This window comes from Maylandia zebra, linkage group LG23, assembly GCF_041146795.1.
Source record: "Maylandia zebra isolate NMK-2024a linkage group LG23, Mzebra_GT3a, whole genome shotgun sequence".
Taxonomy (NCBI): domain Eukaryota; kingdom Metazoa; phylum Chordata; class Actinopteri; order Cichliformes; family Cichlidae; genus Maylandia; species Maylandia zebra.
Window position 1 is genome coordinate 10,054,890 of NC_135188.1, and position 12,240 is coordinate 10,067,129.

Sequence of the window (12,240 nt, forward strand, 5' to 3'; positions counted from 1 at the left end):
GACATGAATGGGTTGAAGGGAAGTTATGAACTGTTTCTGAGAGACAAATAACACCAGGATCCTTTTTTTATGTAGCTGACAGCTGGTAACTGTGCAGGGGCGGGTCTAGCAAAGTGTTGCCAGGGGACCAGGTAGGGCATTAACAGGGAAAGGGGGGCACAAAGAAATGCTTTTCTTTCTTATTCTCATTTAAAATGTCTCGCTTTTATTAAATAATTATCTGAATCTTACAACCAAAGTTTTTATCTTTATACCAACAAGACAGTGTACATCACTGTCACAACAGCGTTTGTTTTCATTCAAAGGCTTTATGGCTTTTCCTATAATACCTAGTGGGCCGGTCTCTAGTCAAAATGCCCAGGCCGGTTTTTTGTCCCAGTCCAGCCCTGGGCACGACACGCAGTGAACTAATCTGAGAGGGTGCATTAAAAAATGAATGGCCGGGTCAGCGGTGCACATCACAAATTAGCTCGCATAGACACATAAGTTGTGCCGCTTCTTAATGATGGTATCTTAGCTAACAACCCCAATTATCAGATTCAACTTGTAATTGGCTAAAAATCACTTAGCCTACTGGTGAGACGGACGTTGCTAGCTGTCAGTTTTTTCAAGCGATGTTGAAATTTCCACATTCCAACACTTCAAATGCTTCAGGAGCTCTCCGCTCAGCGCAGCAACTGTTGATATACAGCGTTATTAAATTTATTGCTAATGCAATTATATGGCACATTGACTTCTGAGGAAATTTTAGATGGCACTCGTCATCAAAAAGGTTGCCTACCCCTGTTATATCCAAAGCCGACCTTTTGTACGCTGCTGTTTTTGGTGATGATCATCATGTTATGGTACCTGGCCTTAGGAAACATCAAACAGGTGTTTGTGCCATCCGGGCGGTGGGAGAGGGACTGTGCTCGTAGTAAATAATCATTTACCCAGCTTGGTTTCTCTCTCACATGAATGAGCTTCACAGTCCATCGCCACATGGGAATTCCTACAAAGCTTAAAATAAAAGGCAACTCAGAAAGGTTCAGAGCGCCTGGTGTTCTGCGCCGATCCCTACAACATTAACATGCTGTCATAATGAACTACAAAACTCTTTTGACTGTTATAATTTGCTCCTGGATGGCTGTTATCAGCTGAGAGATGAGAGCGAGCGCTGTGTATGTGTGCCGGATTTGCCATCACTCTGGCTGCAATTTGTACCTGAAGCAGAAATAACTTGAACCGACTTAAATGACTGATGTGATGCAGTGTGAACTGGAGCAAAGAAAGAGGAAAGTTTGCAGTCATTCGCCGGGTGGTTTAGGTGTTTTTCTGCGGAGGTGGAGATGATGGGAGTGTTCTCTTTGAGGACCCACTTCTGAGACCTCGGGCTGGTGCGATACAGCGCTTCTTCCCTCTGCTGTGGCAAGTGTGTGTTTACTGGCACGCTGCTGTGTCCGTGTCAGAGAGTGCAGAAAAACATTTTATATTATCAGAGATGTCAACAATGCTGTTTTCAAAGGTTGTTTTGGGGGGGAAATGGGCAGTGGTCTCTGGGTGGAACTGAGGTGAGACAAGAAGTAAAATCAACTGAAACACCTACAGATCAAATAAACAGGCCACACGTCATTTTAAAGTGGCCCTAAGGTGCTTTTTTCCCCCTTATTTTCTGACTTATACACTCACAGGCCACCTGCTCAACTTCTTACTAATCCAAATATCTCATCAACCATACACATGAAAGCAACTCAGTGCACTTGGGCATGTAGATGTGGTCTTAGTTTTCCACATTCAGTGAGCTTGTTGTCACTGCATACCTTGCTTTTTGATGTACTGCTCACAGAGGCAAGGCCAGAAACCTTCACAAATTTTTCGCGATCCAAACAGTTTCTTTAGCTCTAGAAATACTTGTAATTTTCCATCGATTTTTCACACTTCCTGTGTGTAATGGCAACATCACCAGATAAAGAGTAGCAGTGTATTTTGCAAAGGCATCCAATAAACCAAATTAGACCATTTGGTGGGCAGGTTCTGGCCTTGGTCCACATCTTTGATGGCTGATCTTTAAACTTGCAGCTTCAGAGAGTTTTTTTTCTACTTTTCGATATTTATGATTTCAAAGTTAGGGGATGTACTTTATATGATTCATGTGATGACCGTCTTATTGGAGCTATTTGCTGGTTTATGTATGTAGTTTTTTTGTGCTGGTTAAAAATAACTGCAAGCTGGTGAGACTTTGACGATGTGTATCTGCTGTGTCCTTTAAAGTAATCGCTCACTTTATCTTCAATCCAGGTTCCTTATTTATATGAGAGTTGAGTGATGAAGAAGATCTTTTTCGTTTCGCTGTCATGAAAGCGGAAATATACAACAATCAAAATCTAAAGGAAAACAAACCCAAAAAAATGTCCCACATTAGAATCAGCAGATTGTTTTAAACAGTGGCATCGGTCCAGACTTTCACCATCTGTCCATCCCTGCATGCAGTTTAAGCTTCTGATTTTCTGCGTCCTGATGTTTTGAACTGAATGTGTAGCTTCTGATCAGGTCTAATTTCCTCCATTAGTGATCAAGGTTCACACATGAGAAAGGTTGTTTAGTCTCTGCTGCTCGCCGTCTTCCTTCACTCAGGCTGGCGTGCTCTGACCCCGCTGTGAGTCATCTTGCATTTCTCGATGCTGGCAGGAGTGCTGGCTGTTCGCTCTGATCCATGCTGTAGTGGTGCGACGCTGCCTTTGGCTTTCTGAAGGAGGGGTGGGGGGGAACTGGAGCACAGCTCTGAGCCATAGGCAGAAATACCAGGCCTAACTAGGACATGTCAAAAAACGGGGCTAGTGGCGGGGTGTCTCTCTCGCAGAGAACTTCCTGAAGGGATGACAGGAAGTATCTTGCCGTTGATGAGTTCCGAATTTCTTCTTCTGCTCCACTTATTGTTGATAATTTTGTACCTTATACCTTTTAACAAATAACACAGATGCTTTTTAGAATTATTGAGCTTTAAAGTTTTGCAGGTACACTGGTTCTGTTTGTGCTGCACTTCAACAGTGACTCATTCTCCCAGTTTTTTCTATGGTATGACCCCTTATTACAAAGCAAAGCCTAGTCATCGAGCGTTTGATTTGCCCATCGCACTAGAGCTGCAGATAATGATCCATTTACAATTTTTCTATGGACCTTCTCTGCTTTTCTTTATTTTCTGTCATATATATGCTGTTAAAATGGAGACTGTTCATATAAAGCATGGCCAGAGTTTGAATAATTAGGTCAGTGTCTGTACAAGTAATCACTGTGATCTAAAAGCTCAGATTTTGCGCAGCTCTAAATGCTTTTTCTGACATCACAGAAAGTTGATATGCCCAATATCCTCCTGAGAACCGAGGAAACAAGTATTTTTCAGTTAAATTTTTTGTGATGTCTTGCCTATTTGCAGCTAAAAGAGGCCACCCAAACACATGAGATGTCCTTGGCCAGGATGTCTTCTTTTGACTTCAACGGTGGTTAATAGGATAGCTCAAATAAGTCAAAAGATACAGACCAAAACCAAATGTCCATTAAGAGGACATAAATGTATAGGCTGGTTCTCATGAGGATATGGTCATCTCAAAATAGACAAATGTCTCGCTTATTAATCACTCAAGTAAGTACTCTTGTATATGAATCCTGTTTATTGATTTCATTTGCTTACATTTCAACTAGGAAACTTGGTGTAATTTGAGATTAGATACATATAATCAGATTAAATAACATTGTAACCTCTCAGATCCACATCGTGACCCTTTCTGGATGTCCTGAGCCCCATGTGAGCCTTTTTGCAACTTGTTTTTCTGTTTTTGGGTGCTAACAAGCTCAGTTAGCACGGTGCAGACTATCATAGACCGAATGGCCCATTTTCCAGTCTGGCCTCTACAACATCTCCCTGCACACTCTCAACCCGCTACACTAAGTGCTGCTCCAAACCAACAAATCTTCCCCTTTAAAGTAGGTTACAGAGCCCTCCTACCTTGAGTCTGCGCTGATGCAGGTGTACTAACCTCAATTTGTGAAGGTGTAGGACCTTTTTTATGTCCCATATGCAGGAAACCGCATGCACAAGTGAAGGAGATCTTTGTGATTATACCAGGACTGTTAGAGTAATGAAGAGAATTGATGGGTTTGGACACAGTTTTTGAAACATGCTTCACACATTATTTAGTTTTTTAATGTTTTTGTTATCAATTCTGATATTAAAGACCAAAATGAAGATAAAAATTAAGGCAAATGGTAGCATTTAAGGAATTGTTGGTGATAATGGAGCAAATTTCCATTAATGATTGACAAACTCTTTATACCTTTATACTGGCATCATGATCTGATAGCGGTATAAATCTCTGAAGATGCTGATTACCAGTTCCTGTTTCTGTCTGAGAAAGTTGAGGGTGTCTTAAAGCTTGCATGCAACTTCATAAGTTTTCAGATGGGCTGTTTGTAGAAATAACTATCAGATAATATGCATTAAAGAACATTGAAGGCAAAGGTTATCACAAAGAAAGAAACTGGCCTCTATCAAGCTATACCAATGTTCATTTAATTGGTTGAGGTGTGTATTTTAATATGAGGGTCTATGGCAGACTTGGGCAATTAATTTTCCCAAGGGGGCACATGAGGAATGGACTGTTGTGGAGTCCTGGTCCACAACAGTTCAGTTTTATCAAGTGAGAGATATCTAGCTTAAAGTCAGAGTCAATGTCAGACAGGACAGGGTATCTGGATTTGTTAAACTTCATCACTGAGAATGTTGGTTCACATATGATGGTAGATCCAAAGAGAACATCTTCTAATCTTTAGCACTGGCATACAAAACAGCTCCCGGTGTATAAGAATATAAATGCTTATTTCACTTCTGGGTTCTTTTTAGTCACTTGATCTTGTATCTTTTTCAAAAGTCCACCATTCTTCCGTGTCAGATTTGGACAAAGTCCAGTTTTTCCCATTTCAGCTCAAGCCTTTCCAAGCAAGCACTTACCTCCATGAACAAATCATTCCCTGTCCCTTTCACTGAGTGCATTGCTGCCAGCTCCTCCAAAATCTCCAACTCTGTCTTCATCCCGCTTACAAAGATGAGTAACTGGGCAGATATCACAACTCTCATCCAGAGCCGAGTAGCCATCGGCTCATTGTCAAACACTTCTTTTTTTCTCAGGGCATATCAGCTCAGGAAAGTTGACCAAACACTCTAATAAACTCCCCAGCAGAGATTGGCTCACTTACTTTGGTTTATAATTTTTGTGGGAAATAACAAAACTGGTCTTGACTGCTCCATCCTTGGATGTGTAAAAAGTCATGTCGATTTTGCAGCTTTCCTCGCAAACGTTCAGATGTCCGTTCTCACTTTTTTCCAGCTTCAAAGTTGCTGCTTGAAACACAGTTTCAGGTTCAAATCAATATCCCCATCCTGCATGCTAACGTGAATGCTACTGATATTTAATTAGGCATGCTTTTTGTAGATTTGGACTTGAACATCTGTTTGTGTTGCTGATTAAATAATTTATATACTTTCAGCCACAGTCCCCACAGCTGAATGCAAAAATGTGTTATTCTCACTACTGAACGCAGTGGTAAAGGCAGCAGCAGTAACACTAATATTCATGATTTGAGTCAGCCTCACTGTTGTGTTTTTCCACTGTCGTGATGCAATGACAGGATTGATTTCTGTGTTTTTGCTGCAGGACACCAATGAAATTGTGGCCATTAAGAAATTCAAGGACAGCGAAGGTAAGAGGGCTCTTCGCTCCCGATGGGCAGGCCTCATCAGAGAGCACTTGTGATTTCTATTGTAATGCAGGCTGTCCTCGTCCTTTATTTCTACTGGCCTGCTGCATCCCATATCTATCACAACATGGCAGCTCAGTGTGATCCTCATTTCCTGTCTGTCTCACCTCCACGCAGAAAATGAAGAGGTCAAAGAAACGACCCTGCGGGAGCTCAAAATGCTCCGCACGCTCAAGCAGGAGAATATTGTTGAGCTGAAAGAAGCCTTCCGCCGAAGAGGGAAGCTGTACCTTGTTTTCGAATATGTGGAGAAGGTAGGTTTCCTCCACAGGCCGATACCTGCACTGACTCTGGTGTTACTCTCACCCGTCGCCTGTAGCAGAACAAGTTCAGCACACTCTTCTCTTCTTCTGGCTTCACTTACCGTAACATCAACAGAACGATGAATGAAGGTGGTTATCAGCTCAATAATTCAATCCAGGGTTTTCCCAACCTCGCTGTGAAAGAGATAACATTGGCAGCATATGACGAATGACAAACACAGGGAGGTATACTGGCAACAGAGCAGGATATTTTCCAAAATAACAGCAAACTATAATATTTGAAAAAAATACAAAGAGGTTAAACACATAATAGAGGCTGAAAGCAACAGAGCTGCAGCAGCCAAAGCAGCAGCGGGCGAGTTTGTGTGATAGGGAAAGGCTGTAGAGCACTGTGGTATTAAAACACCTGGTCTGAATGTGTAGGACTAGTAAAGGTACAAGTAAAGAACAACCAGAAGAAACATCATTCAAACCTGTAAGTTGCTCAAAATCCAAATTTCAAGTTGGCCAGCAAATATGAGGCTTAGCTTATCACTAAATTAAGTTCTATTCAACATTATAATTGTTTAAAATTGCTCACAAAATCAGGTAAAAAGCAGAAAAAAGTCCTCGTCTTCAAAATAAAATACTTTAGACCAGAGCTATTAAACGCATTACAGCTTCAGAAATGGCAGCCCGAAGCAGTCAACGCATTGTTCTCACTTAATGAACCTTCTATTCACAAAATAGATAATTAAAAAATAGGTATTGTTTCTCAAATATGAACCATTTTTCTCCAACAGAAAAAAAACCAGACTTTTGTCACACTTTAAAAAGCATGTCGATCTCTTACCTCAAATACAACCTGCACCAGAGGTGGTCAGGTCTGGACGGGTCCTCCCGATGCTGAAAACTCAGGGTTAAACCTAGAATTCGTTCGCTAAACCCCCAAATCCCTCATGATAATAAAGAGCTCAGCTTTGATTTCTTCAACTGTGTCTTTTTCCCTCTCTCTTTTAGAATATGCTCGAACTGCTCGAGGAGTTACCAAACGGTGTGCCGAGTGAAAAAGCGCGCAGCTACATCTTCCAGCTAATCAAAGCAATTCACTGGTGCCATAAGCATGACATTGTTCACCGAGGTAAGGCGTTTTTCTTGACCTGAACATAGCGTACAGAGTGTTAGTACGATAGAGGAGAGGCCCCCAGAGCAGGAAGACAAATGCAGCATTATTTTGCTTACACTGGAGAAAAAACATGGTCATTCCATATAAAATCCACCAAACTGGAGAAAATTTCCCACACGAGTCCTTCAGAATCACCTGGTTTCCATAGTGTAGTGATTTACATGTGTGTCTAACAAGCAAAAGGTCCCTGGTTTGAGCCCATGAGAAGACACAAATACCTTTGGGGTTGCATCTGGTGTAAAAATCTGTGGCAACCCCTTGTGAATAGGGTATGCTGATAGTGCTCTTTATGTGAGACTGCACAGCACTTTTATTACTTGTCCTCCTTTCCCACATCTTGAGACAGTATCCCAAATTTTGACTGAAAATGTGGTGTGAAGTGATACAATATTTCTGTCTCATAATTGGTTAAAAATGGCTAAAATTGTAAGATATCGTGCAAAAAAACATGTATGAGAGTATGGATGCATCTTTACTGAAACCCAAAGACGGCTAAAGATCTTTAATTAGCAAGAGAGTTGGAAATGTTGCATTTAAATGTAATATATTTGACTACCTCTCAGTATTATTAACACGTCTCACTTTGTCCCACGTTCAGTTTGTTGTGATATGGTCACCTTACTCATTAAGAAGAGAGCCGCCAAAAGGAGCTTTGATGCATCATGTAAAATTTTACCTTCTTACTATGAATATTTTCCAAGTGCATCACAATTTGGTGTTTTTTAATTTGTTCAGTCCTCCTATGTTTTTAAATACAGAAGACTGATATAAAATACATTTGAGAATTGTTAAAACTTTGAGCATCAATATTATGGGATACATCATACTCTCTGTAACATCTAAATATTTTTGGGTCCAGCTTCATGGTTCGTATCACTATGTGAGACAGGTGTTTGGTCAGAATAGGCTCACTTTCTATCTGTTTAGCTTCATAGTTTCATCTTTTTCTTTTGGCTGCTCCCTTTAGAGGTCACCACAGTGGATCATCTACCTCCATCTCGCCCTATCCCTAGCATCCTCCTCTGTCACACCAACCCTGTGCATATCCTCATCCATGAACTTCCTCTGAGTTTCCTCTTTTCCTCCTGTCTGGCAGCTCCATATTCAACATCCTTTGCCCATTGCATCCACTGTCCCTCCTCTGCACATGTTCAAACATCTCAAACTATAACTTTGTCTCAAACCCGCTCAGCCTGAGCTGTGCCTCTAATATACTCATTCCATACCTATCAATCCTGGTCAATCCCCATGATATCATAGCATCTTCAGCATTATATCTATCAGCATTATAACTAAGCGATGTACTGTTCACTAGAAGACCTTTTGGTGAATCAGTGGCAGCAGAGCAGGAAACCAGATGGCCCATGTGAGCTTTTGGCACACTGAGAGCAACAGAGCAGGCATCCAAATGGCCTGTAGTATATCCAGGCACCCATATGACAATGTTATCGAGGGATTCAGTGTATGGGTTATAGTTTTTTTCCCCCCAATCTGTGCATTTTTGCTGATGAAATTCCATTTCTCTGAAGGGTAATCATTCAAATCGCTCTCTCAATGAAACAGATGAATGTGTGGTGGCAGAAACTGATGGAAGTGATGTAATAGCGATGATGATAATGATGCCCCTCTCCAGCTTACTCTCCATCTGTGTTCTTCCTCCTCAGACATAAAGCCAGAAAACCTTCTCATCAGCTCCGATGACGTCCTCAAGTTATGTGACTTCGGTGAGCCCCTCTATTCGATCCTCGCGCTGTAAGAAAGGTGCTCAAACAGTCAGAGCTGTGATGTAAAAGGAGTGTTTTCAACAGATACTATATTTGGCTGAAACCAGTGCTTCAGGAGTGCAGCAGGCAGGCTTCATCCGGTTATCTAAAGCGGTGTGTGCGCCTCCCCTCTCTGCGGCTGGTCATTCTTCTTTCATCTCAATTAATGAAATGTGTTGGGCAACAAGAGCATAATCATGCTTCAGCTCAGTCTGGCGGCGCTACAACAGAAGCAGGGGGAAACGTAAAACATGGCGTGGCCAGAATCACACAGGCAATCTGGTGTGAGAGACTGAAGACCTGCTGTTTGCTCTGTGTCAGCCAAAGGCATTGAGAGAAGAGACACGGGCCAAACAGACTCCGCTGTGAAGGTTTACGTTTCAGACCGAGTCTTGCCGCGCGCAGTCACTTTCACTGTGTGTTGTTTTGATCGGGGAGTTGGAGCTCTGAGAAACTGGAAATGAATGGCTGGGTTAATGTAGTAAATGTCCAATTGTGAGGGAAAAGTTTCTCCTTGTTTAAACTTGTTTAACCTAATATCATGTAAAGGTTCAAAGGGTTTCACAGGCAATATAAAAACACTATAAATATGCTGTCTATCTATTCATCTATCTATCTATCTATATACACACACACACACACACACACACACACACACACACACACACACACACATATATATATACACACACACACACACACACACACACACATATGTATATATATATATATATATATATATATATATATATATATATATATACATATATACATATACATACATATATATATATATATATATATATATATATATATATGCAGAAGTGACTAGCACAAGTCACCATCAAGTGCGGGATCTACCAAGGAGATGCTCTGTCCCCACTGCTGTTCTGCATAGGCCTGAACCCCCTCAGTGAGATCATTAACAAGACTGGCTACGAATACCGACTACGGAACGGAGCAGTTGTCAGCCACCTCCTGTACATGGATGACATCAAGCTGTATGCCAAGAGTGAACGAGACATCGATTCACTGATCCACACTACCAGGCTATACAGCAATGACATTGGAATGTCGTTCGGACTGGAGAAGTGTAGTCGGATGGTAACAAAGAGAGGGAAGGTAGTCAGAACTGAGGGGATTGAACTACCAGAAGGCAACATTGCAGACATAGAGGACAGTTACAAGTATCATGAAGAGGCTGCTAGAAAAGCTGTAACCACCAAGTACCTGCAGAGGGTCAGGCAGGTCCTGAGGAGTCAGCTGAATGGTAAGAACAAGATCCGGGGCATCAACACGTACGCCCTGCCCATGATCAGGTACCCTGCTGGGGTAATAGGCTGGCCAAAGGAGGAGATAGAAGCCACTGACATAAAGACAAGAAAGCTCCTTACCATGCATGGAGGGTTTCACCCCAAGTCCAGCACCCTGAGGCTGTACGCTAAGCGGAAGGAAGGGGGCCGGGGACTGGTGAGTGTCAGCACCACAGTCCAGGATGAGACAACGAACATCCAAGAATACATTGGGAAGATGGCCCCAACTGACCGAGTGCTCAGTGAATACCTCAGGCAGCAGAAACCCAAGAAAGAGGAGGGAAACGAGGAACCATCATGGAAGGACAGGCCCCTGCACGGTATGTACCACCGGCAGATAGAGGAGGTGGCTGATATCCAGAAATCCTACCAGTGGCTGGACAAAGCTGGACTGAAAGACAGCACAGAGGCACTAATCATGGCAGCACAAGAACAAGCTCCGAGTACAAGATCCATAGAGGCTGGGGTCTATCACACCAGGCAAGACCCCAGGTGCAGGCTGTGTAAAGATGCCCCAGAGACAATCCAGCACATAACAGCAGGGTGCAAGATGCTAGCAGGCAAGGCATACATGGAACGCCATAACCAAGTGGCCGGCATAGTGTACAGGAACATCTGTGCGGAGTATAACCTGGAAGTCCCGAGGTCAAAATGGGAGATGCCCCCAAGGGTGGTGGAGAATGACCGAGCTAAGATCCTGTGGGACTTCAGATACAGACGGACAAAATGGTGGTGGCTAACCAACCGGACATAGTGGTGGTAGACAAACAGAAGAAGACGGCCGTAGTGATCGATGTAGCGGTTCCGAATGACAGCAATATCAGGAAGAAGGAACACGAGAAGCTGGAGAAATACCAAGGGCTCAGAGAAGAGCTCGAGAGGATGTGGAGGGTGAAGGTAACGGTGGTCCCCGTGGTAACCGGAGCACTAGGTGCGGTGACTCCCAAGCTAGGCGAGTGGCTCCAGCAGATCCCGGGAATAACATCGGAGATCTCTGTCCAGAAGAGCGCAGTCCTGGGAACAGCTAAGATACTGCGCAGGACCCTCAAGCTCCCAGGCCTCTGGTAGAGGACCCGAGCTTGAACGATAAACTGCCCGCAGGGGCGTGCTGGGTGTTTTCATATATATATATATATATATATATATATATATATATATATATATATATATATATATATATATATATATATATATATATATATATATATGCCAGCTGTCATGAAAAATAAACGGTAAAAATTACCAACTTCATGTTTTTATACTCTAATCTGAATGAGCACACTGGATCTAATTTGAATTAAAATTTCACTGGAATTAATCAAGCATAAGACTCAACCGCTTAAATGAGTTTTTGTCTCCAGGAAGTAAATAACTATAATTTGGCATCTTAATCAATAAATTAAAAATGTTTTTTACTATTTTTTCTTCTTTTTGAAAAACATTAAATTAGAAAATGCATGGATGACAACAATAATTACATTTTAGCAGTAAGAGAATCCTTTTGATTAAAAGGCTTGTGCATACTAGTGATACCAGCACAAAAACCATTTTGGTAATTACTAATACTGTTAATTTAGGACAGCTGTGGTATAAACCTCACATTTGGTGGGGGTCTAATAAATTTCCATTGCACCATATATAATGTAGAATGAAGAAGTCTCTTTCAATTAGGATACTTTTTAATATTATTTGATCATAATTAGAAATCCTAGAAGGCAGCTATTTTAATATACAGTAACAGTCATATTATTTAAAAAAAACCTCAGATTGATTGGAAACAAACTTATTTCCCAGCATGTTGAGTACCGTTCTTGAAAACTGTAATCAAATTGATAGGAAAACAAACTAAAACAGTTAAAATAACTGAATAAGCTAAATGCACGAGTGCCAAAGTGCAGACAAGCTGCAAAAAATGTTGAAGATGCAGTCACCCTGTATCTGTTGGT

At 41.8% G+C, this 12,240-nt stretch overlaps 1 protein-coding gene across 4 annotated transcripts in view; it reads left to right on the plus strand.

Moving 5' to 3' along the window:
- LOC101478602 (cyclin-dependent kinase-like 5) overlaps nucleotides 1–12,240 on the plus strand; it is a 50,046-nt gene that overhangs the window by 22,897 nt on the left and 14,909 nt on the right. For all 4 annotated transcript variants that reach the window (XM_004557066.5, XM_004557070.5, XM_004557069.5 and 1 more), the window contains exons 4-7: nucleotides 5,688–5,733; nucleotides 5,908–6,044; nucleotides 7,053–7,173; nucleotides 8,883–8,942. In XM_004557066.5, the coding sequence (XP_004557123.1) occupies nucleotides 5,688–5,733; nucleotides 5,908–6,044; nucleotides 7,053–7,173; nucleotides 8,883–8,942 (364 nt within the window). The remainder of the gene's footprint in view (nucleotides 1–5,687; nucleotides 5,734–5,907; nucleotides 6,045–7,052; nucleotides 7,174–8,882; nucleotides 8,943–12,240) is intronic.